Source organism: Ranitomeya variabilis, chromosome 7, assembly GCF_051348905.1.
Source record: "Ranitomeya variabilis isolate aRanVar5 chromosome 7, aRanVar5.hap1, whole genome shotgun sequence".
Taxonomy (NCBI): Eukaryota; Metazoa; Chordata; class Amphibia; order Anura; family Dendrobatidae; genus Ranitomeya; species Ranitomeya variabilis.
In genome coordinates, this window is record NC_135238.1 from 6,948,011 (window position 1) to 6,974,931 (window position 26,921).

Below are 26,921 nucleotides of genomic sequence, written 5' to 3' on the forward strand. Positions count from 1 at the left end.
GTGATGGTACTGTGCAGTGTATATATACAGGACAGGAGGAGGGTACTGTGCAGTGTATATATACAGGAGGAGTGGTACTGTGCAGTGTATATATACAGGACAGGAGGAGTGGTACTGTGCAGTGTATATATACAGGAGAAGTGGTACTGTGCAGTGTATATATACAGGACGGGAGGAGTGGTCCTGTGCAGTGTATATATACAGGACAGGAGGAGTGGTACTGTGCAGTGTATATATACAGGAGGAGTGGTACTGTGCAGTGTATATATACAGGACAGGAGGAGTGGTACTGTGCAGTGTATATATACAGGACAGGAGGAGTGGTCCTGTGCAGTGTATATATACAGGAGGAGTGGTACTGTGCAGTGTATGTATACAGGACAGGAGAAGTGGTACTGTGCAGTGTATATATACAGGACAGGAGGATCGGTACTGTGCAGTGTATATATACAGGACAGGAGGAGTGGTACTGTGCAGTGTATATATACAGGACGGGAGTAGTGGTCCTGTGCAGTGTATATATACAGGACAGGAGGAGTGGTACTGTGCAGTGTATATATACAGGAGGAGTGGTACTGTGCAGTGTATACACACAGGAGGAGTGGTACTGTGCAGTGTATATATACAGGGGGAGTGGTACTGTGCAGTGTATATATACAGGAGGAGTGGTACTGTGCAGTGTATATATACAGGACAGGAGGAATGGTACTGTACAGTGTGTATATATACAGGAGGAGTGGTACTGTGCAGTGTATATATACAGGAGGAGTGGTACTGTGCAGTGTATATATACAGGACGGGAGGAGTGGTCCTGTGCAGTGTATATATACAGGACAGGAGGAGTGGTACTGTGCAGTGTATATATAGAGGAGGAGTGGTACTGTGCAGTGTATATATACAGGAGGAGTGGTACTGTGCAGTGTATATATAGAAGAGGAGCGGTACTGTGCAGTGCATATATACAGGGGCGTGATGGTACTGTGCAGTGTATATATACAGGACAGGAGGAGGGTACTGTGCAGTGTATATATACAGGAGGAGTGGTACTGTGCAGTGTATATATACAGGACAGGAGGAGTGGTCCTGTGCAGTGTATATATACAGGAGGAGTGGTACTGTGCAGTGTATGTATACAGGACAGGAGAAGTGGTACTGTGCAGTGTATATATACAGGACAGGAGGAGCGGTACTGTGCAGTGTATATATACAGGACAGGAGGAGTGGTACTGTGCAGTGTATATATACAGGACAGGAGGAGTGGTACTGTGCAGTGTATATATACAGGACGGGAGTAGTGGTCCTGTGCAGTGTATATATACAGGACAGGAGGAGTGGTACTGTGCAGTGTATATATACAGGAGGAGTGGTACTGTGCAGTGTATACACACAGGAGGAGTGGTACTGTGCAGTGTATATATACAGGGAGAGTGGTACTGTGCAGTGTATATATACAGGAGGAGTGGTACTGTGCAGTGTATATATACAGTACAGGAGGAGTGGTCCTGTGCAGTGTATATATACAGGACAGGAGCAGTGGTACTGTGCAGTGTATATATACAGTACAGGAGGAGTGGTCCTGTGCAGTGTATATATACAGGACAGGAAGAGTGGTACTGTACAGTGTGTATATATACAGGAGGAGTGGTACTGTGCAGTGTATATATACAGGAGGAGTGGTACTGTGCAGTGTATATATACAGGGCAGGAGGAGTGGTACTGTGCAATGTATATATACAGGACAGGAGGAGTGGTACTGTGCAGTGTATATATACAGGACAGGAAGAGTGGTACTGTGCAGTGTATATATACAGGAGGAGTGGTACTGTGCAGTGTATATATACAGGACAGGAGGAGTGGTACTGTACAGTGTGTATATATGCAGGAGGAGTGGTACTGTGCAGTGTATATATACAGGAGGAGTGGTACTGTGCAGTGTATATATACAGGACAGGAGGAGTGGTACTGTACAGTGTGTATATATACAGGAGGAGTGGTACTGTGCAGTGTATATATACAGGGCAGGAGGAGTGGTACTGTGCAGTGTATATATACAGGAGGAGTGGTACTGTGCAGTGTATATATACAGGACAGGAGGAGTGGTACTGTACAGTGTGTATATATACAGGAGGAGTGGTACTGTGCAGTGTATATATACAGGAGGAGTGGTACTGTGCAGTGTATATATACAGGACGGGAGGAGTGGTCCTGTGCAGTGTATATATACAGGACAGGAGGAGGGTACTGTGCAGTGTATATATACAGGAGGAGTGGTACTGTGCAGTGTATATATACAGGACAGGAGGAGTGGTACTGTGCAGTGTATATATACAGGAGGAGTGGTACTGTGCAGTGTATATATACAGGAGGAGTGGTACTGTGCAGTGTATATATACAGGAGGAATGGTACTGTGCAGTGTATATATACAGGACAGGAGGAGTGGTACTGTGCAGTGTATATATACAGGAGGAGTGGTACTGTGCAGTGTATATATACAGGACAGGAGGAGTGGTACTGTGCAGTGTATATATACAGGAGGAGTGGTACTGTGCAGTGTATATATACAGGGGGAGTGGTACTGTGCAGTGTATATATATAGGACAGGAGGAGTGGTACTGTGCAGTGTATATATACAGGAGGAGTGGTACTGTGCAGTGTATATATACAGGGGGAGTGGTACTGTGCAGTGTATATATACAGGACAGGAGGAGTGGTACTGTGCAGTGTATATATACAGGAGGAGTGGTACTGTGCAGTGTATATATACAGGGGGAGTGGTACTGTGCAGTGTATATATACAGGACAGGAGGAGTGGTCCTGTGCAGTGTATATATAGAGGAGGAGTGGTACTGTGCAGTGTATATATACAGGACTGGAGGAGTGGTACTGTGCAGTGTATATATACAGGAGGAGTGGTACTGTGCAGTGTATATATACAGGAGGAGTGGTACTGTGCAGTGTATATATACAGGAGGAGTGGTACTGTGCAGTGTATATATACAGGAGGAGTGGTACTGTGCAGTGTATATATATATACACAGGAGGAGCGGTACTGTGCAGTGTATATATACAGGAGGAGTGGTGCTGTGCAGTGTATATATACAGGAGGAGTGGCACTGTACAGTGTATATATACAGGACAGGAGAAGTGGTACTGTGCAGTGTATATATACAGGACGGGAGGAGTGGTCCTGTGCAGTGTATATATACAGGAGGAGTGGTACTGTGCAGTGTATATATACAGGAGAAGTGGTACTGTGCAGTGTATATATACAGGAGGAGTGGTACTGTGCAGTGTATATATACAGTACAGGAGGAGTGATACTGTGCAGTGTATATACAGGAGGAGTGGTACTGTGCAGTGTATATATACAGGAGGAGTGGTACTGTGCAGTGTATAAATACAGGACAGGAGGAGTGGTACTGTGCAGTGTATATATACAGGACAGGAGGAGTGGTACTGTGCAGTGTATATATACAGGAGGAGTGGTACTGTGCAGTGTATATATACAGGAGGAGTGGTACTGTGCAGTGTATATATACAGGAGGAGTGGTACTGTGCAGTGTATACATACAGGAGGAGTGGTACTGTGCAGTGTATATATACAGGAGGAGAGGTACTGTGCAGTGTATATATACAGGAGGAGTGGTCCTGTGCAGTGTATATATACAGGAGGAGTGGTACTGTGCAGTGTATATATACAGGAGGAGTGGTACTGTGCAGTGTATATATACAGGAGGAGTGGTACTGTGCAGTGTATATATACAGGAGAAGTGGTACTGTGCAGTGTATATATACAGGAGGAGTGGTACTGTGCAGTGTATATATACAGGACAGGAGGAGTGGTACTGTGCAGTGTATATATACAGGACAGGAGGAGTGGTCCTGTGCAGTGTATATATACAGCAGGAGTGGTACTGTGCAGTGTATGTATACAGGACAGGAGAAGTGGTACTGTGCAGTGTATATATACAGGACAGGAGGAGTGGTACTGTGCAGTGTATATATACAGGACAGGAGGAGTGGTACTGTGCAGTGTATATATACAGGACGGGAGTAGTGGTTCTGTGCAGTGTATATATACAGGACAGGAGGAGTGGTACTGTGCAGTGTATATATACAGGAGGAGTGGTACTGTGCAGTGTATACACACAGGAGGAGTGGTACTGTGCAGTGTATATATACAGTGGGAGTGGTACTGTGCAGTGTATATATACAGGAGGAGTGGTACTGTGCAGTGTATATATACAGGAGGAGTGGTACTGTGCAGTGTATATATACAGTACAGGAGGAGTGGTCCTGTGCAGTGTATATATACAGGACAGGAAGAGTGGTACTGTACAGTGGGTATATATACAGGAGGAGTGGTACTGTGCAGTGTATATATACAGGAGGAGTGGTACTGTGCAGTGTATATATACAGGGCAGGAGGAGTGGTACTGTGCAGTGTATATATACAGGACAGGAGGAGTGGTACTGTACAGTGTGTATATATACAGGAGGAGTGGTACTGTGCAGTGTATATATACAGGAGGAGTGGTACTGTGCAGTGTATATATACAGGGCAGGAGGAGTGGTACTGTGCAGTGTATATATACAGGACAGGAAGAGTGGTACTGTGCAGTGTATATAAACAGGAGGAGTGGTACTGTGCAGTGTATATATACAGGACACGAGGAGTGGTCCTGTGCAGTGTATATATACAGGACAGGAGGAGTGGTACTGTGCAGTGTATATATACAGGAGGAGTGGTACTGTGCAGTGTATATATAGAGGAGGAGTGGTACTGTGCAGTGTATATAGAAGAGGAGCGGTACTGTGCAGTGCATATATACAGGGGCGTGATGGTACTGTGCAGTGTATATATACAGGACAGGAGGAGGGTACTGTGCAGTGTATATATACAGGAGGAGTGGTACTGTGCAGTGTATATATACAGGACAGGAGGAGTGGTACTGTGCAGTGTATATATACAGGAGAAGTGGTACTGTGCAGTGTATATATACAGGACGGGAGGAGTGGTCCTGTGCAGTGTATATATACAGGACAGGAGGAGTGGTACTGTGCAGTGTATATATACAGGAGGAGTGGTACTGTGCAGTGTATATATACAGGACAGGAGGAGTGGTACTGTGCAGTGTATATATACAGGACAGGAGGAGTGGTCCTGTGCAGTGTATATATACAGGAGGAGTGGTACTGTGCAGTGTATGTATACAGGACAGGAGAAGTGGTACTGTGCAGTGTATATATACAGGACAGGAGGAGCGGTACTGTGCAGTGTATATATACAGGACAGGAGGAGTGGTACTGTGCAGTGTATATATACAGGACAGGAGGAGTGGTACTGTGCAGTGTATATATACAGGACAGGAGGAGTGGTACTGTGCAGTGTATATATACAGGACGGGAGTAGTGGTCCTGTGCAGTGTATATATACAGGACAGGAGGAGTGGTACTGTGCAGTGTATATATACAGGACAGGAGGAGTGGTACTGTGCAGTGTATATATACAGGAGGAGCGGTACTGTGCAGTGTATATATACAGGACAGGAGGAGTGGTACTGTGCAGTGTATATATACAGGAGGAGTGGTACTGTGCAGTGTATATATACAGGAGGAGTGGTACTGTGCAGTGTATACACACAGGAGGAGTGGTACTGTGCAGTGTATATATACAGGGGGAGTGGTACTGTGCAGTGTATATCTACAGGAGGAGTGGTACTGTGCAGTGTATATATACAGGACAGGAGGAGTGGTACTGTACAGTGTGTATATATACAGGAGGAGTGGTACTGTGCAGTGTATATATACAGGAGGAGTGGTACTGTGCAGTGTATATATACAGGACGGGAGGAGTGGTCCTGTGCAGTGTATATATACAGGACAGGAGGAGTGGTACTGTGCAGTGTATATATACAGGACAGGAGGAGTGGTACTGTGCAGTGTATATATAGAGGAGGAGTGGTACTGTGCAGTGTATATATAGAAGAGGAGCGGTACTGTGCAGTGCATATATACAGGGGCGTGATGGTACTGTGCAGTGTATATATACAGGACAGGAGGAGGGTACTGTGCAGTGTATATATACAGGAGGAGTGGTACTGTGCAGTGTATATATACAGGACAGGAGGAGTGGTACTGTGCAGTGTATATATACAGGAGAAGTGGTACTGTGCAGTGTATATATACAGGACGGGAGGAGTGGTCCTGTGCAGTGTATATATACAGGACAGGAGGAGTGGTACTGTGCAGTGTATATATACAGGAGGAGTGGTACTGTGCAGTGTATATATACAGGACAGGAGGAGTGGTACTGTGCAGTGTATATATACAGGACAGGAGGAGTGGTCCTGTGCAGTGTATATATACAGGAGGAGTGGTACTGTGCAGTGTATGTATACAGGACAGGAGAAGCGGTACTGTGCAGTGTATATATACAGGACAGGAGGAGCGGTACTGTGCAGTGTATATATACAGGACAGGAGGAGTGGTACTGTGCAGTGTATATATACAGGACAGGAGGAGTGGTACTGTGCAGTGTATATATACAGGACGGGAGTAGTGGTCCTGTGCAGTGTATATATACAGGACAGTAGGAGTGGTACTGTGCAGTGTATATATACAGGAGGAGTGGTACTGTGCAGTGTATACACACAGGAGGAGTGGTACTGTGCAGTGTATATATACAGGGGGAGTGGTACTGTGCAGTGTATATATACAGGAGGAGTGGTACTGTGCAGTGTATATATACAGGACAGGAGGAGTGGTACTGTACAGTGTGTATATATACAGGAGGAGTGGTACTGTGCAGTGTATATATACAGGAGGAGTGGTACTGTGCAGTGTATATATACAGGACGGGAGGAGTGGTCCTGTGCAGTGTATATATACAGGACAGGAGGAGTGGTACTGTGCAGTGTATATATAGAGGAGGAGTGGTACTGTGCAGTGTATATATACAGGAGGAGTGGTACTGTGCAGTGTATATATAGAAGAGGAGCGGTACTGTGCAGTGCATATATACAGGGGCGTGATGGTACTGTGCAGTGTATATATACAGGACAGGAGGAGGGTACTGTGCAGTGTATATATACAGGAGGAGTGGTCCTGTGCAGTGTATATATACAGGACAGGAGGAGTGGTACTGTGCAGTGTATATATACAGGAGGAGTGGTACTGTGCAGTGTATATATACAGGACAGGAGGAGGGTACTGTGCAGTGTATATATACAGGAGGAGTGGTACTGTGCAGTGTATATATACAGGACAGGAGGAGTGGTACTGTGCAGTGTATATATACAGGAGAAGTGGTACTGTGCAGTGTATATATACAGGACGGGAGGAGTGGTCCTGTGCAGTGTATATATACAGGACAGGAGGAGTGGTACTGTGCAGTGTATATATACAGGAGGAGTGGTACTGTGCAGTGTATATATACAGGACAGGAGGAGTGGTACTGTGCAGTGTATATATACAGGACAGGAGGAGTGGTCCTGTGCAGTGTATATATACAGGAGGAGTGGTATTGTGCAGTGTATGTATACAGGACAGGAGAAGTGGTACTGTGCAGTGTATATATACAGGACAGGAGGATCGGTACTGTGCAGTGTATATATACAGGACAGGAGGAGTGGTACTGTGCAGTGTATATATACAGGACGGGAGTAGTGGTCCTGTGCAGTGTATATATACAGGACAGGAGGAGTGGTACTGTGCAGTGTATATATACAGGAGGAGTGGTACTGTGCAGTGTATACACACAGGAGGAGTGGTACTGTGCAGTGTATATATACAGGGGGAGTGGTACTGTGCAGTGTATATATACAGGAGGAGTGGTACTGTGCAGTGTATATATACAGGACAGGAGGAATGGTACTGTACAGTGTGTATATATACAGGAGGAGTGGTACTGTGCAGTGTATATATACAGGAGGAGTGGTACTGTGCAGTGTATATATACAGGACGGGAGGAGTGGTCCTGTGCAGTGTATATATACAGGACAGGAGGAGTGGTACTGTGCAGTGTATATATAGAGGAGGAGTGGTACTGTGCAGTGTATATATACAGGAGGAGTGGTACTGTGCAGTGTATATATAGAAGAGGAGCGGTACTGTGCAGTGCATATATACAGGGGCGTGATGGTACTGTGCAGTGTATATATACAGGACAGGAGGAGGGTACTGTGCAGTGTATATATACAGGAGGAGTGGTACTGTGCAGTGTATATATACAGGACAGGAGGAGTGGTCCTGTGCAGTGTATATATACAGGAGGAGTGGTACTGTGCAGTGTATGTATACAGGACAGGAGAAGTGGTACTGTGCAGTGTATATATACAGGACAGGAGGAGCGGTACTGTGCAGTGTATATATACAGGACAGGAGGAGTGGTACTGTGCAGTGTATATATACAGGACAGGAGGAGTGGTACTGTGCAGTGTATATATACAGGACGGGAGTAGTGGTCCTGTGCAGTGTATATATACAGGACAGGAGGAGTGGTACTGTGCAGTGTATATATACAGGAGGAGTGGTACTGTGCAGTGTATACACACAGGAGGAGTGGTACTGTGCAGTGTATATATACAGGGAGAGTGGTACTGTGCAGTGTATATATACAGGAGGAGTGGTACTGTGCAGTGTATATATACAGTACAGGAGGAGTGGTCCTGTGCAGTGTATATATACAGGACAGGAGCAGTGGTACTGTGCAGTGTATATATACAGTACAGGAGGAGTGGTCCTGTGCAGTGTATATATACAGGACAGGAAGAGTGGTACTGTACAGTGTGTATATATACAGGAGGAGTGGTACTGTGCAGTGTATATATACAGGAGGAGTGGTACTGTGCAGTGTATATATACAGGGCAGGAGGAGTGGTACTGTGCAATGTATATATACAGGACAGGAGGAGTGGTACTGTGCAGTGTATATATACAGGACAGGAAGAGTGGTACTGTGCAGTGTATATATACAGGAGGAGTGGTACTGTGCAGTGTATATATACAGGACAGGAGGAGTGGTACTGTACAGTGTGTATATATGCAGGAGGAGTGGTACTGTGCAGTGTATATATACAGGAGGAGTGGTACTGTGCAGTGTATATATACAGGACAGGAGGAGTGGTACTGTACAGTGTGTATATATACAGGAGGAGTGGTACTGTGCAGTGTATATATACAGGGCAGGAGGAGTGGTACTGTGCAGTGTATATATACAGGAGGAGTGGTACTGTGCAGTGTATATATACAGGACAGGAGGAGTGGTACTGTACAGTGTGTATATATACAGGAGGAGTGGTACTGTACAGTGTGTATATATACAGGAGGAGTGGTACTGTGCAGTGTATATATACAGGAGGAGTGGTACTGTGCAGTGTATATATACAGGACGGGAGGAGTGGTCCTGTGCAGTGTATATATACAGGACAGGAGGAGGGTACTGTGCAGTGTATATATACAGGAGGAGTGGTACTGTGCAGTGTATATATACAGGACAGGAGGAGTGGTACTGTGCAGTGTATATATACAGGAGGAGTGGTACTGTGCAGTGTATATATACAGGAGGAGTGGTACTGTGCAGTGTATATATACAGGAGGAATGGTACTGTGCAGTGTATATATACAGGACAGGAGGAGTGGTACTGTGCAGTGTATATATACAGGAGGAGTGGTACTGTGCAGTGTATATATACAGGAGGAGTGGTACTGTGCAGTGTATATATACAGGAGGAATGGTACTGTGCAGTGTATATATACAGGACAGGAGGAGTGGTACTGTGCAGTGTATATATACAGGAGGAGTGGTACTGTGCAGTGTATATATACAGGAGGAGTGGTACTGTGCAGTGTATATATACAGGAGGAGTGGTACTGTGCAGTGTATATATACAGGAGGAGTGGTACTGTGCAGTGTATATATACAGGAGGAGTGGTACTGTGCAGTGTATATATACAGGAGGAGTGGTACTGGGCGATGTAGTTACTTACCTAAAGTTTTCGCTGTCGGCTTTTGTCGCTTATGAACTGAGATCATTATTTTTCAGTGTTTTAAGCTCTTTCACTTTCAGTCTTCATCATAAAGAGCTGTGTGAGCATTAGTATATCTCACTGCTTAGTGGGTGGTGGTTACTTAATACTGAAGGTAACATTTACATATTCTGTAACTGCGACATCTACCAAATTAGCTGTACGTTATCACTGTTTTATCTCTGGTGTTACATAGGACTGCAGGTGACATCTACTACATTATCTGTACTCAGAGAGTTATCACTGTGTTATCTGTGGTGTTACATAGGACTGCAGGTGACATCTACTACATTATCTGTACTTAGAAAGTTATCACTATGCTATCTGTGGTGTTACATAGGACTGCAGGGGACATATCCTACATTATCTGTACTCAGAGAGTTATCACTGTGTTATCTGTGGTGTTACATAGGACTGCAGGTGACATCTACTACATTATCTGTACTCAGAGAGTTATCACTGTGTTATCTGTGGTGTTACATAGGACTGCAGGGGACATCTACTGTATTATCTGTACTCAGAGAAATATCACTGTGTTATCTGTGGTGTTACATAGGACTGCAGGTGACATCTACTACATTATCTGTACTCAGAGAGTTATCACTGTGTTATCTGTAGTGTTACATAGGACTGCAGTTGACATCTACTACATTATCTGTACTCAGAGAGTTATCACTATGTTATCTGTAGTGTTACATAGGACTGCAGGTGACATCCACTACATTTTCTCTTCTCAGAAAGTTACCAGCATGTTGCACTGTTTGGACTTGCAGAAACTGAAGTTTTAACCTATGACATACACCTTGCTGGATCTTTGTGCCCGCATTCTCCACCATATGTGACAGGATTAGAGAATTAGCTCACTGGATCGCCGTCTTCTGGGTAAGACAAACACTAAATTTAGTCTCAAATGATAATATGCACTTACCCTAGTCCATCATAAGGCTTCTTTCACACTTGCGTTTTCTGCTGTACGTCATTGTGCAGCAAAATTACGTATCAATGGACATCACGAAATTAGGGAAAACCGTGTGTGACGCATCCAGTGTAATGACGGATGCGTCGTCCACAAATTCCGGGAATGAAATTTCCAGGGACACGAGAGAGAGAGAGAGAGAGAGAGAGAGAGAGAGAGAGAGAGAACAAACTTTTTTCCGGATTTGAAAATCCTTCCGGTCATGCTCATAGGGGAAAAACTGGATACGTCGCTGGATTCCTGTGTGTGACGGTCAGCGACGGATCCTGCATTTATTGGCTACCATTATAGCTGACGACGGGCAGCGCAGGATACGTTGCTGACCGATTTTCCAACGTGCAGAAAAAACGTTCTTATGAACGTTTTCTCCACACCACGGACCGCTATTTTCCGACGGATCCAGTGCTCAACGGATGAAACGGATGGCCATTCATCACAATCCGTCGCTAATACAAGTCTATGGGAAAATGCAGGATCCTGCAGTCTCAAAAATTGATGGATTGTGATGGAAGCTGAAAAACGCAAGTGTGAAAGTAGGCTTAAATATCACAATTTATCAAAGGGGGAAATGCCTAGTTTAGAGAATCTTGAAAAGGACCACACCATTACGATAAAACCCTCTGACAAGGGGGGCAACGTAGTTGTCAGGAACACACCAGAATACAAATTCCTATGTCTCTAACTGCTAGATATGAGATATTACCACAAAATCCTACAAAAGAGTTCCTAAAAAACATGGTCAATGAAGGGTATCACTCTGGGGTGCTTGAGAGCAATAAAAAATATTTCCTGACCCCTACCTGCAAAGTAATGGTCACATTTTATTGCCTGCCAAAAAATCCGCAAGGGTCTAAATCCCCTGAAAGGCAGACCTATTGTGGCAGGAATAAACAGTCTAACACAGAATCTTGGTATACACGTTGATCCATGGGCAGACATACCGCCTGTTAAACTGGTGCAGCTGCATCGGGGCCCCGAGGCTCTGGAGGCTCCTGCAGGGCAGCTAATAATGAGGGCAATCTGGCCAGTTTATCCAGCCCTTCATCAGGGAGGGGCCCTGGCCAGATTGCCCTCATATGCGGCGGGCAGGGAGAAATCCCTGCAGCTCCGCTGCCTGCAAGAGAAAATGACAGTGTAGCGGACCTGCAGGGATCCTTCCTGCTTCCTGCCTGGGCTTCCTGTCTCACACAGCAGCGGCTGAATGACATCATCAGACAGGAAGCTGCCGGCAATGGTGCGGGTCGAACTAGCCACACACACACACCACCCACCTATGGGAGTGATTACAGCTACATAATGTGACCAGGGTTTGGTCACATGGTGAAGAGTGTATGGACCTGGAAGGTTCAGAGTGTGACCCGTCATGCGTTTTGGCATGTGTTTGCGTTTGTTATGTGCATGGTGGAGGCAGTGACATCATTTTCTGGACATGCGCAGTCTAAAGTACGCATGCGTATCGAACCAATGGTCTAAAGTACCAATGCATACCCATAGACAGTAATGCGGACGATTGCGCAATATTTGACTCCTCAAACAATGCAACATGTTGCTTTTACCGGAAACCGCCACACACCGCCAAACGACGCATGCATACGCAAGTGCAGCGCCCCAGAGTCCTGGTCGTTGCAGTGCTGTGGCTTCGCCGCTAAGGGGAGCCATGGTACGTTCGATGGCACCGAAGGAGTTCCTCCAATCAGGTATCACAGACACCAATATGTTTCACAGCTGGGCCTCCGGGGGGAGCTAAGGGTGCTATTCATTAGGCCACTCCCCACCATAGTGGGTAAACTGGGGGTCAGGCAGGAAGTTAGGGAGAGAACGCTGACGGGATTGAACGGAGCAACACCCCGTGGCAGGGGGTGTTGTGAAGGGAGAGACTGTAGAGTCTCTGCCAGGGGTGGGATCCTGGCAGAGGCTTGGCATTGAAAGAACGTAACGGGTCCGCGCAGGCTCCTGGAAGCGGCGGGACTCAGGAAAGGACTAGAAGCGAGATAGATTGTGCTGAGTGAGAAACGGGATCAAGCAGAAGGAGAATACCAGCAGGGGTTTTGTTGAAAGAGGCAGCACCCTGCTGAGGCGCAATACCGGTGGCCGGAACGCCGAGGGAGTGGATTAGAATACAGCTTCAAGCCATACTCCAAACAGCGGCAGGACAGTCGGTCTCAGGCGGGCTGTCTACCACATATCACCTATGAAGTCTTGGGGGGCAATTGCGGGAGAGGGGCGACTCTAGGGTCCCGGAAGAACTCCAGGCCTACCTGACAAACGGGTGCCATTCCAACCTGAATACAGGGAAGGGGTGGATTACAGAGGAACATCAAATCGAGTTGTGAGGGAACTTAAGAAACAGACACAACCGTTGTGGGGTTACTTTCCGTAAGCACAGCAGGGAAGGACTACAACACATAGCGCTAGAAGGAAGGCACAGATCTCCACCTGAGAGGAGAACTCTGGAGGTGCCATTGGACCGGCCGGACTTGCGTAGCCTGGTGAACCGTGTACTGGACTGAGGACTCAGAGATCTCCAGTAAAGAGGTAAAGAGACTGCAACCTGGTGTCCTTGTTATTTACCGCGACTTACACCCCACAACCGCACCGCTACATCGCTACCATTACTACCACCTATTACACCGGACGTCCCCCACTGACGGACAGGGCCACGGACCGGGTCTAGCCACCGTGACAACCCCAGGACTGAGACCCAGAGGCCCGGCTCCGGGTACCCCTCGGCCCTGCGGCGGTGTGGGGGCGCTCCAAACTTGGCGTCACGAACAGGATCTACTTAAGCCTGAAGAATCAGGTCATGTGTGCCTAGAGACTGTGATTTGTTGTGCTTGGACTGTACTTTATTGTAAGACTGTGCTGCGCCATTAGCCGCCAAAAGTTCCCGCCAAAAGGCGCCGCCATTGCTACACCCAAGGGGAAGGAGGGCGTGTTATGGGCGGAGACTCCCAGTGTGGCGCGAGAAATGGCTACCGCCCCCTGCACTTCTGGCTGCAGAGGAATGACCTGCCCCAAAGCAGAAGAGAAACACCCCTTGATATGCAATGGCGGGAAGCGGGTGATGGAGAAGCCCGACCTCAGAGAAATGGCGGAGCTAGGTGCATGCACTGCCACCGACTATCAGGCAGCGATGATGAACGGCGAGTGCCTGAGCGAGGAAGAAGTGGTTCCCGCCTGCCCTTCTTCACCGGAGACGGACCGGAAGCCTGCGGATCCGACAGCGGAGCTATGTCCACCAATCCCGACCTTGGAGTTAGAGGAGGAGGAACCACTGCAAGCGGAGCGGAATCCGAGCATCCCATTGGCGGGGCCCCGGTCCGGGCTGCAGCCGATTCCAGCGTCCTTGTTAACGGACCGGAGCGACACCGATGGAACCACATTAGGCGCAGGTATGGCCGACGCCCCTGCTCCCCTTCACGAGCCCGCTTCCATGGCCCACCTCCATCGCAGTAGGGAGCGACTTATCTCGGCAGGGCTAATGGTGCTATCCCCCGACGACCTGGGGAGGATGGTGCCACCGCTGTCGACTGGAGTGGGGGAGCCTGTGGATGTGAGCTTAGATGGAGTGGTTCTTCAGTGGGACACCCCTTGGTTTAGAGCAGATGGATCCCGGGAGAACGGGTCCACTCTTGCGGTGCTTACATGGGAACAATATAGACAGTGCTTGATTCTGCAGTGGAAAGGACGGAGAGGAGCTGAGTCGATGGGCCCACCGAAAGTACAACAACCCCCCCTGGCAGGGGATGACAGAGACGCGGTAAGGCGAGGCACTGTGTTGGCCTACCATGTAAAAAGGGGGTGGGGCCTCATACACGAGCCGGGACTGGATACTGATGTTTTCGTTGCGCATTGTAACGTGAGGGCTCCTTGTTGTGGCCGAAGCAGAGAACCGTTACAAAAGGGGGATCCAGTGACCTACAGCCGCCACTTGAACCCACTGGGGTGGTATGCACGGAATGTTCGGCGGTGTATGTCTGGGCCTGCGGCACCTGCAGCCCCAGACCTGGTCCCGGGAGCGCCTGAACTTGTCACCATCGCAACGGTACGCCTAGTGGCAGCCCCGGAGTTGGCCAGTCGAGTCCATCTGCATGTTCGAACCGAGGACACTGGTGCTGCAGTGGCCGGGGGCCGGGAGCCCCAGCCACCGGAAGAAGAATAAACCTCGATACCATGAAAATGTAAATAGTTACTGTTTGTTCTTTTAAGTTGCTGCTAAACCCGTCCAGGGTTAATGGATCCCTCTGTTGACCCGGGATCCCCTTTGTTTGTTTGTTTTTCTTTTTCTTGAAGTTTTTGCACCAAGTTACACAAACTGCAGTAATCATGGACTGTGCATGATTCGAACGTTCATGTAAATAGTTTGCACCTTCTTAAAGGTGCTCCCTACTGGTTTTAGCCAAAGACACTTTGCGAAGATATTTGCCCTATTGGTTTGAGCCAAAGACACTTTGTGAAGATACCTTTTCTACTGGTTCTAGTTAAAGACACTTTGCGAAGATACCATACCGGAACCTTTGCATGGACTGGTAGGCTGAGGAGACGAGCTACCTCAGAAAGACTTGGTCCCCTCTTAAAGGGGATGTGAAGAATTGAACTTGAGAAAGATACTGTTGCAGAACAGTAATGCCATGATGATGCTTTGAAAAGAAATGTAACTGTTTTACATGAAAAGTTATATGTGTTGAATTTGTTTGAGTTGTGAAATCTAAAAATAATGTTTTGCAGAAAGAAAAGATGCAGAGAGCCCGTAGGGGTAGAGATAGAGATCTGCATAGCTGAAAGTAAGGAAGTAATGATGAAGGTGAGGATAGAAGGTCAACCCTGCGTCCCCATAGAAAGTTACTTTGTTACTAAGGACAGAAGGCGAACCCGTAGGGGTTAGAGAGTGAGTCCTTAAAGGAGCCGAGTAGAGCTGGCTCAGAGTTCTTTAAACGAAAGGAATGTTATGTCTATACTATGTATAGTAGCGAAAGGCAGTAGGCCCTGGCTGAACGGGGCGGTCCTGTAAAAGAAAGGAGAGGCAGTAGGTCTGGTGCCATAGGGACAGGCGGTCCTGCAGGTTCAAAGTAGGAGAATGTGAAGTTACCTTACCCTGTAATGTGATTATAGGAAGGCCTTTGGTAAACTAAGAGTGTATGTTTCCTAAAGGCAATGTTAATTTATTGTTCCAGAATTTGCACTAAGTAGAATACCCGGTTGGGTAACAGGAGTTATGCATAGCCTGTAATTTATAATGTTGACCATGTTTGTAACGTTAAAAGTGTCCTCACCTCCCATAAAGGGAAGCCTGTTCAAGTATACTTATCGTTTTGCACTCAACAAAATTGTATGTCTTTTTGCTAATCTGTATTGTTGTTTTTCTTCCCAGTCCCGGAGTACTGTGTTTAACCAGGGGGGAGTGCAGCGCCCCAGAGTCCTGGTCGTTGCAGTGCTGTGGCTTCGCCGCTAAGGGGAGCCATGGTACGTTCGATGGCACCGAAGGAGTTCCTCCAATCAGGTATCACAGACACCAATATGTTTCACAGCTGGGCCTCCGGGGGGAGCTAAGGGTGCTATTCATTAGGCCACTCCCCACCATAGTGGGTAAACTGGGGGTCAGGCAGGAAGTTAGGGAGAGAACGCTGACGGGATTGAACGGAGCAACACCCCGTGGCAGGGGGTGTTGTGAAGGGAGAGACTGTAGGGTCTCTGCCAGGGGTGGGATCCTGGCAGAGGCTTGGCATTGAAAGAACGTAACGGGTCCGCGCAGGCTCCTGGAAGCGGCGGGACTCAGGAAAGGACTAGAAGCGAGATAGATTGTGCTGAGTGAGAAACGGGATCAAGCAGAAGGAGAATACCAGCAGGGGTTTTGTTGAAAGAGGCAGCACCCTGCTGAGGCGCAATACCGGTGGCCGGAACGCCGAGGGAGTGGATTAGAATACAGCTTCAAGCCATACTCCAAACAGCGGCAGGACAGTCGGTCTCAGGCGGGCTGTCTACCACATATCACCTATGAAGTCTTGGGGGGCAATTGCGGGAGAGGGGCGACTCTAGGGTCCCGGAAGAACTCCAGGCCTACCTGACAAACGGGTGCCATTCCAACCTGAATACAGGGAAGGGGTGGATTACAGAGGAACATCAAATCGAGTTGTGAGGGAACTTAAGAAACAGACACAACCGTTGTGGGGTTACTTTCCGTAAGCACAGCAGGGAAGGACTACAACACATAGCGCTAGAAGGAAGGCACAGATCTCCACCTGAGAGGAGAACTCTGGAGGTGCCATTGGACCGGCCGGACTTGCGTAGCCTGGTGAACCGTGTTCTGGACTGAGGACTCAGAGATCTCCAGTAAAGAGGTAAAGAGACTGCAACCTGGTGTCCTTGTTATTTACCGCGACTTACACCCCACAACCGCACCGCTACATCGCTACCATTACTACCACCTATTACACCGGACGTCCCCCACTGACGGACAGGGCCACGGACCGGGTCTAGCCACCGTGACAACCCCAGGACTGAGACCCAGAGGCCCGGCTCCGGGTACCCCTCGGCCCTGCGGCGGTGTGGGGGCGCTCCAAACCCGCATGCAAAAGCATGTCCCTGCGTACACCATGCTAAAGATATGTACACATGACGCATGCGGATGTATGCAGATCATAGCTGCGCACAGAAACGCTAATGTGAACCCAGCCTTACCCTTTTTTTTTGGCCGAAACACACAAACTTTACACTTCCCTTTTTATTTATTTATAATACAGAACACCTATATTAATTCACACCCTCAGTACTTTATTACACATTTCCCCTGATTTTTATTACCTTAGTTTTATCCTTCTTTGCCATTATTATTTTTTTAGTCATCTTTTTTTCTTCCTTTACTATTTGGCATTTCATCATGAGCTCTTCCTTTAAATGCTTCCTCCTTAATGTCACTAGTAGATGTGTCGCGGCACCGTTACATACACAAACGCCCCTATCTTTTGTAAATTCTTCCTTACCTTGTCAGAGACACACATATAATCTCGGGATTCGGCTTGATGCGTGGGGACCGCCTCGTGACTTCCAGCCCCGCACATCTGGTGACGTGAGCCTTCCACTCTTGCGTTCCAAGCGCAGGGATCTGGAAGTCTCCTTTTACACAGAGGAGGTTCAGCGATCTGCGCAAGCGCAACAAACAGCCGAGTTGCTGCCTCATTCTAATCCCTATGTTTAAACTTTTACGTCCCCCCTTTTTTAAATGATCATGATAACATATTTCATTTTACTTTATGTCTAGGCCTCAGTCTCCCTACGCAGCCAGTGTTTGGGATTTTTGTATGAGCATGTGACTAAATTATGGTTGCAAAAATATTTAGAATTGCCGCCACGGAAGTCTATGATTTTAATATCTGAATGAAGGGCTTATCGTATGATGTCTGTGTTTACACCCGGCAGCAAAATAACTTCTCCGTAACATGTCGTGGATACAGATTACGGCATCTTACCTGTGCGCATGCGCCGTTGTGAGCGCTTGCACACAACTCAGGACCTTGAGGTTCATATGCCGGATATCCGGTGGATGTCTGCGGTCCAAAAACCCGAAGTATCAGAGATCAGTGGCCCAAAGTCTTTACCTTTTTAAGATACAAGTTACTTATTCAAATCAGTAAAAATTGTCCATTGGAGTAATTGTTTTCTTCCAGTAGTTTTTATTGTTTTCACATTTTAGTTAACAAATAAGGAGAAGGGTGGGTAGGATAGGAAGAAGGGAATAATAACTTTATTGGGGTACGGGAAGACAAGATATAGGAGGAGGGGAAGGGTGAAGAATGAGGAGAAAATAACGTAAACAATTAGGAAGATTTGTGTGAACAATGACATTATCCTACAATAGTCTGCGAAATTGTACCCCGGTAATGGCCACGTATGTGCCACGTTGTAATGAGGGTGCGGTGGGAAATCCTTATCTGTATGTCTGCAGTGTGAGATCAGTGCCCCAAAGCCTTTTCACCCTTTTGATAACACCGGTGCCCACTTTGATGCCGATCCTTGTGCCCCTTGTATGTTCTGCAGCCTCTTTTACACTTAAACTTAAACTTCTCAAAAACTTAAAAGAAAAGATTGCAAATAAGAAGTTGCTGAATAAACCAGCACCAACTTCTGCCTAAAAGACCAAATAGGTCGAAGAAAAAAAACAACATCGACATTGAGAGGACGAGGAGATTCTTTCACTTTTACTTTGCTAATCTGACGAGGAAACAAGCAGGTAAGATGATGCAGAAAGAGGGATAGAGGGGATAAATAAGGGTGAGGTGCCCCCTTCTCCATCTGTGCCCCCCTAAATATCTGCAATGTCCAGAGCCCACACTGCAGACCTCAGAGCTGGAGGGTCCACAGACTCTGACAACCAGAGGAGTGACTCAGGCTGAGCCATTACAGTCTCGGCTGGGTTCACCTCTGATTCTTGGCAGGTCTCTAAGTTGTGGGTTGATTTCCCAGAGATATTTGTGTAGGACCGTGCAGATTGTATTCTGCAGAGATCAGACCTCATGGTGTCCCCTCTGCTCCTGAGGTGTCTACCCACCACCCCGACCACCACCCAGGATCTCTGTGGCACACGTGGCTTTGGTGGGAATTGCCCCTTATTAAGTTTATCATTGTCATCCATGGTGTTAACCCTGTATGATCTTCCCTGATGAATGTCATCACACCAAATATAATCTTTGCCGTGCGAGAATGTTGGGGAGCGGCCAGAGGAAATGTGAAATGCCGCAGATGTTTCACAGTGAGAACTTAGCCTTAATGGTATACTAGCAACCTGTCAGGTTAGGGATATTGGTGTGTAAGGTCTGGTGAGTCGCCCGCCAGGGCCGTGGTGTACCTGGTGCCCGGTCCGGTGTTCACAGGGGGATGTCACGGTGGCGAATTCCTAACCTGCAGCTCCATATCAATGGTAATCTCAATGTCCCTATATTTCTTTGCCAGAACCCACATATTAACTACCACAGTGCCCCTATATATCACAGTCAGGACCCCCATAAAGGCACCTACCACAGTGCAGCTATAATTCCCAGCGAGCACCCTCAGAATGGCAGCTATCACACTACACTTATAAATCCTAGCCAAGAACTGCTGGGAGACTCAAATGAAACGTTATCAGGAGGCAAAGTCTGTGGTCACTGCTATGGCCTCTACCCCCTCCCTGAAGTGAAGCATCGTGACGCTCGTTTCAGGGGCTGGGCTAGTCCCTGCATGATGTGCACTGTGTGATGTGCACAATGACAGTGCACTCTACCGCCAACTGTGCACAATGACAGTGCACTCTTTCGCCGACTTAGATTGGCAATAATAATCCAGTAACAGAGCGCACTGTCAGTGCACGTTGTAAACTGAATATCTGGAGTACAGAGACCAGTGATGTCACTTGCGGGGGATTCTCCAATTAAGTATCATCAAAAAAATAAAGAAAAGCAGTTGGGTTTTGTCATTAGGGAAGAATCAGGAATTTTTTAATTCAAGTATAGTAGTAAATAGTTTTGATTATGGATTTAAACAGGGATTTAAGATGAAAAATAATGTGAATTTCCGAACACCCCTTTAATTCTAACTTAGAATTAGTTGTTTCAAGTCATAATGTATTAATTAACGCTTTAATGAATCTTCTTCCTGTGTGATCTCCCTTATCCAGCAGGGAATATGGGAGACGTGGATCTAAAACAGAGGATCCTGACCTACCAGTTGGAAGGCTCTAGCTTAGGAGGTCTTGGCTACACACGTATCTTGCTCCAATTTTGTGGACTTGCCGGTCATGGCAAATCCTCACTCATCAACTCCTTCATTTATACCTTAAATGGTGGAAAGTTCTCAGTGTCTGCCCCAGTGGCCAAAGGAGAGGAGAACAAAGGAGGAGGGTGCACTGTGGAGAGACTACCATATGGGCTCACTGACATCATCACAATGGTGGACAATCGAGGCTTTGGCAAAGCAGACAGCTTTGAGAGAGAAGAAGTTTATTCTCAGATGGGTAAGTCCTCCTAGAAGGCTACAGTGAGGGACAGAAATTTACTTCTGGCCAAGATTAAGGCATATCCTGCCGGGACATGTTGGTTAGTTCATGGCTCCTGTGTCTTCTGATGCCTTATTTTAACCATGATGGAGTAAACATTAAGTCTTATAGGATTATCTCTACATTGCTGGACTCTTTGTAAGTTTCGGTCTGTAGATCCAGGTAGATGTCTGAGCAACCGGAGAGTCCTCAGAAAACTATTGGTCAGATGTACATGTGTAAGCAGGCTGCAGAATGCAGTGACACAAAGGAGACAGATTAAGGGTTAACAAATGTAACAATTTAATTACCAGGGTAAATAAACTCCTCACAGGCAGATAGATGGTTAAACGGTGAAAAGCAAATGCCGGATAATAACAGTCCAATTATTAAACTTATCATGTCCTTTATGGTCCTCAACCTCAGATTATGCCTTGTAACGGGGAGATGTCCACAGATGGGGTCCTTCAAACGATGGTCCGTCTTCTGGTGGCCACAGGCAGTCTCCAATTTTATCCGTTGAGCCCTGTTATGACCTGGTGGTTAAGGAGCAACATGGGACGAGCTCTGGAGGAGGTGGTATCTGTACTGACCGCAGTTCCTGTTCCTAACACAACACTAGAAGTAGCCGTGGAATGTTCCTGTCACTCCCTAGACACAGGAAAAACCACAGCGTCTGGCGAACTCTAAGGCCATGTGCACACGTTAAGTATTTTTCGCGTTTTTTTCGCGTTTTTTCGCTATAAAAACGTGATAAAAACGCGAAAAAAACGCTTACATATGCCTCCTATTATTTTAAGTGTATTCCGCATTTTTTGTGCAAATGTAGCCTTTTTTTCCGCGAAAAAATCGCATCGCGGAAAAAAAAGCAACATGTTCATTAAAATGCGGAATTGCAGGGGATTCCGCACACCTAGGGGTCCATTGATCTGCTTACTTCCCGCACGGGGCTGTGCCCACGATGCGGGAAGTAAGCAGATTGTGTGCGGTTGGTACCCAGGGTGGAGGAGAGGAGACTCTCCTCCACGCACTGGGCACCATATAATTGGTCAAAAAATAAGAATTTAAATAAAAAACAGTCCTATACTCACCCTCGATGTCTTCCCGCCTCCACTGCACGCTGCCGTTCGGTTCCTGTAGCTGATGTACGCTGAAGGACCTCGCCGATGACGTCACTGTCCTGTGATTGGTCGTGAGCGGTCATGTGACCGCTCACGTGACCGTGACGTCACGGAAGGTCCTGTGCGCACAGACCAGCTAGGAAGAGGAACGGACGCCGGTGAGGAGATGTCTGGGTGAGTATAAGCATTTTTTTATTTTTTTTATTATTTTTAAACATTCTATCTTTTACTATAGATGCGGCATAAGCTGCATCTATAGTAAAAAGTTGGTCACACTTGTCAAACAGTATGTTTGACAAGTGTGACCAACTTGTCAGTCAGTTTTCCAAGCGATGCTACAGATCGCTTGGAAAACTTTAGCATTCTGCAAGCTAATTACGCTTGCAGAATGCTAAAAAAACGCGAAAAAAACGGAAAAAAAACGCAAAAAAAAAAATGCGGATTTCTTGCAGAAAATTTCCGGTTTTCTTCAGGAAATTTCTGCAAGAAATCCGCAACGTGTGCACATACCCTAAGTCCATTAAGTTCAGGGCAGAGCCTGAATCCACAAATGCCATGACAGAAAAGGACGATAATGAGCAAATCAGGGTAACAGACAAGAGAAATTTAGGCTGTACAGTACTAATGGTAACAGACCTAGCAACCCTCTTAGTACGCTTAGGGCAATCAGAAATAACATGAGCAGAATCACCACAGTAAAAACACAGCCTATTCTGACGTCTGAATTCCTGCCGTTCTGCTCTAGTCAAAATCCTATCACATTGCATAGGCTCAGGACTCTGCTCAGAGGACACTGCCATATGGTGCACAACCTTGCGCTCGCGCAGGCGCCGATCAATCTGAATGGCTAGAGACATTGATTTGCTCAAACCAGCAGGAGTGGGGAACCCCACCATAACATCTTTAAGGGCTTCAGAAAGACCCTTTCTGAAAATTGCTGCCAGGGCATACTCATTCCATTGAGTGAGCACAGACCACTTTCTAAATTTCTGGCAGTATACTTCTGCCGCTTCCTGACCCTGACACAGAGCCAGCAAGGTTTTTTCTGCCTGATCCACAGAATTAGGTTCGTCATACAGCAATCCGAGCGCTTGAAAAAAATGCGTCTACATTAAGCAATGCCGGATCCCCTGACTCAAGGGAGAATGCCCAGTCCTGAGGGTCACCACGCAGCAGAGAGATGACAATTTTCACATGCTGAATGGGGTCACCAGAGGAACGAGGTCTCAAAGCAAAAAACAATCTGCAGTTATTTTTAAAGTTAAAAAGCTTGGATCTGTCCCCAAAAAACAAATCAGGAGTAGGAATTCTAGGCTCTAAAGCCGGAGTCTGAGTAACATAATCTTGGATACTCTGTACCCTTGCAGCAAGTTGATCCACACGAGAGAACAAACCCTGAACATTCATGTCAGCGCCAAAATCCTGAACCACCCAGAGATTAAGGGGAAAAAAAAGACAAAACAGGCTGCAGAAAAAAAAAATGGCTCAGAGCTTTTTTTTCCCCTCTTTTGAGATGCATTCAACACATTGCAGGCCAGCTGTACTGATGACCTGGTGGTTAAGGAGCAACATGGGACGAGCTCTGGAGGAGGTGGTATCTGTACTGACCGCAGTTCCTGATCCTAACACAACACTAGAAGTAGCCGTGGAATGTTCCTGTCACTCCCTAGACATCTCGTCACAGCCGGAGAACTAACTACCCCTAAAGATGGAAACAGAAAGCTATCTTGCCTCAGAGAATATTCCCAAATGATAGACAGCCCCCCACAAATATTGACTGTGAGTGGAGAGGGAACTGACATACACAGAATGAAATCAGGATTTAGCAAAGGGAGGCCACTTCTAACTAGATAGACAGAACAGGAAAGAATACTGTGCGGTCAGTATTAAAAGCTAGAAAAATCCACCGCAGAGTTTACAAAAAATCTCCACACCTGACTAACAGTGTGGAGGGCAAATCTGCTTCCCCAGAGCTTCCAGCTAAACTGAATATATCATACTGACAAGCTGGACTAGAGAAAACATAAAATGAGCTGAATTAAGTCCACAGCAAGTGGACAACAAATGAACAAGCAAGGACTTATCTTTGCTGAATTGGACACACTATCAGGGAAATCCAAGGAGAGATCTGAATCCAACCAAGAAACATTGACAGCTGGCACTGGCTGAAGACAAGAGCCAGGCTAAATAGCAGAGCCAGGAGAGACGATCAGTGGAAGCAGCTGCTAATGCTAAATCCAAGGAGCAGCAGTTCCACTTAAAACCACCGGAGGGAGCCCAAGGGCAGAATTCACAAAAGTGCCATTTACAACCACCGGAGGGAGCCCAAGAACGGAATTCACAACAGAGCCCCTAGTCCTTGGTTAGGTGTGGGCTGATGCGAAACAGATGGCAGAGAGGGCCGTTAGCTACTGTCCTTTACCCGGCTCTCGCTTCTTCGCACGTGTGCGGTACTCACAGTCACTGGGCGCAAGGCACTCTTTACTCTCACTGTCCCACTAGCGCTACCGGGAGTTGTCAATTGCAGCCCGTCGCAGTGCCGGCACTCTGTGTGTGGAGCACGCTTCTCTCTGCCTGACGGCGGGAAACTCTGCCTCACTTCGAGCACTTTTCACTTCATTTCCAGTTCACCAGTGACCCCTCCTTCTGGGTCATGGGACCTATCTGGTCCCCTATTCATGCCCCCGGGCAACAGGAGACACAGCCTCGACAGTTCCGGGCTCGGCTCAGTACAGGAACCCGCAGACCGGTCTTCCTCCTTACACATGTACATAGGGTCAGTTAGTTAGTTATGTTAGTTTGTACATGTTCAAGTTCTCTACTAAGACTTAAACCAAGTATCACTGATTTACAGGTGGTACCAAACAAGAGGTAAAAGTCAAACGTCAAATGCACAGCAAAAACTAGAACACAAGTCCAAAGGTCCAAGTGCCCAAGAGTAGGAAACCAGCACCATAAATAAGGAGTGTTCCAGCTGACTAGTTGTGATGGCCACTGTCAAAAATTGCATGGTGGTTCCACTGATGGTCCATAATCCTGACTAATGAACTGTGAAAAGGGGTATTGAGTCTAATTGTTATTCCTCCTTATCAGATCTGTAAATTCACCCGTTCACATTTCTCCATGTCTGTTAACGGTTTTGAGCTTGATGAAGAGTAAACTCGAGTGAAAGGCGACTACGATCAGAACCAGATCTTCAGACATTGTCTAAAAGGCTTGTGTAAGGGATCAAGAAACTCAGAGCTATTTCAACAAAGAGACCTGACCGAATCCCACAGCATATGGGGATTAGTGATGGTCCAGACTTGGAACCAGCGGTGGCAGCAGATCATCCCTGACTTCATTGTGGGGAAAGCTGTGAATATTACATAACATGAGGAAGATGAAGAGTATTTATGACAGTGGGATATATCACGAGCCGTTGTTCCTGCATTATGCTTATTAGGTCATTTCTTCTATCATTTCAGCAAACATCCAACCTCTAAATGAACATGTAAAATGGAACTGGACCTATGAGGAGAGAATGAAGTTGGTGACCACTGCTAAACGTAACATCACTGATCTGCTGGTGCCCATATACGTCCACAGGTGAGACTCATATAAACACAGGTAACTGCAAGTGCCAACATCTCCTTAAAGCGACTTATCTCACAATACAAATTAAAAAGTTTTCTCTACAAATATTAAAAATATATGATCCACTGGGTACAGACTATACTTATCCTCTACTGATCCCGAGATTCATCCTGTATTATACTCCAGAGCTGCACTCACTATTCTGCTGGTGCAGTCACTGTGTACAGGGCGAACTAGGCGGCTGCCTAGGGCGCCGACCCTAAGGGGGCGCCAGAGAAAAAATAGAAAAAATTATAAAAAAATCTTTTCAAAAGGCAAAAGGTGTATGGAGCGGAGCTGAATGTGTATGAGGTGTATGGAGCGGAGCCGTGTGTGTATGAGGTGTACGGAGCTGAGTTGTGTGTGTATGAGGTGTTTGGAGCGTAGCCGCGTGTGTACGAGGTGTAAGGAGCGGAGCCGCGTGTGTACGAGGTGTATGGAGCGGAGTGCGTGTGTACGGAGCGCAGCCATGTGTGTAGGAGTAGCTATGTGTGGCCATTATACGGTACGAAGTATCATGTGCAGCCAATATAGAGTATGGAGCATCATGTGTGGTCATTATACAGTATGGAGCATCATGTGTGGCCATTATACAGTATGGAGCATCGTGTGTGGCCATTATACAATATGGAGCATCATGTGTGGCCATTATACAGTATGGAGCATCATGTGTGGTCATTATACAGTATGGAGCATCATGTGTGGCCATTATACAGTATGAGGCATCATGTGGGGCCACTATACAGTATGGAGCATCATGTGGGGCCACTATACAGTATGGAGCATCATGTGGGGCCATTATACAGTATGGAGCATCATGTGTGGCCATTATACAGTATGGAGCATCATGTGTGGCCATTATACAGTATGGAGCATCATGTGGGGTCATTATACAGTATGGAGCATCATGTGTGGCCATTATACAGTATGGAGCACTGTGTGGCCATATTTTTTTGTTTATAATTATTCTTTATGAAACAGTGTGATCAGCAGTGCTAAATGGGTGTGGTTGGGACGTGGATATGGGTGTGACTAGTTATGAATGGGTGTGGTCAGAGGCGTGGCCTAAAATTTGCCGTGGCGCAAACTTTGTCCCTCTTTCCCATCTTCAAAAGTTGGGAGGTATGTTAAAAGTAGTGTTGAGCGATACCGTCCGATACTTGAAAGTATCGG

At 46.8% G+C, this 26,921-nt stretch overlaps 2 protein-coding genes across 3 annotated transcripts in view; one reads left to right on the top strand and one right to left on the bottom strand.

The window, feature by feature from the left end:
* Nucleotides 1-10,052, bottom strand: part of LOC143785096 (guanylate-binding protein 3-like) — a 62,749-nt gene extending 52,697 nt beyond the window's left edge. The window contains exon 1 of the mRNA XM_077273768.1: nucleotides 9,992-10,052. Within this exon, the coding sequence (XP_077129883.1) occupies nucleotides 9,992-10,037 (46 nt within the window). The 5' untranslated portion in view covers nucleotides 10,038-10,052. The remainder of the gene's footprint in view (nucleotides 1-9,991) is intronic.
* Nucleotides 10,053-10,121: 69 nt separating this feature from the next.
* The window catches only part of LOC143784222 (uncharacterized), a 45,853-nt gene continuing 29,053 nt past the window's right edge, over nucleotides 10,122-26,921 (top strand). The window contains exons 1-4 of one of the 2 annotated variants that reach the window (XM_077272201.1): nucleotides 10,122-10,145; nucleotides 10,768-10,912; nucleotides 20,656-20,991; nucleotides 25,601-25,721. In XM_077272201.1, coding sequence (XP_077128316.1) covers nucleotides 20,664-20,991; nucleotides 25,601-25,721 — 449 coding nt within the window. In that variant the 5' untranslated portion in view covers nucleotides 10,122-10,145; nucleotides 10,768-10,912; nucleotides 20,656-20,663. Of the gene's footprint in view, nucleotides 10,146-10,767; nucleotides 10,913-18,960; nucleotides 19,234-20,655; nucleotides 20,992-25,600; nucleotides 25,722-26,921 lie in introns of those variants that run through there. The other variant, XM_077272202.1, reaches the window with a different exon arrangement.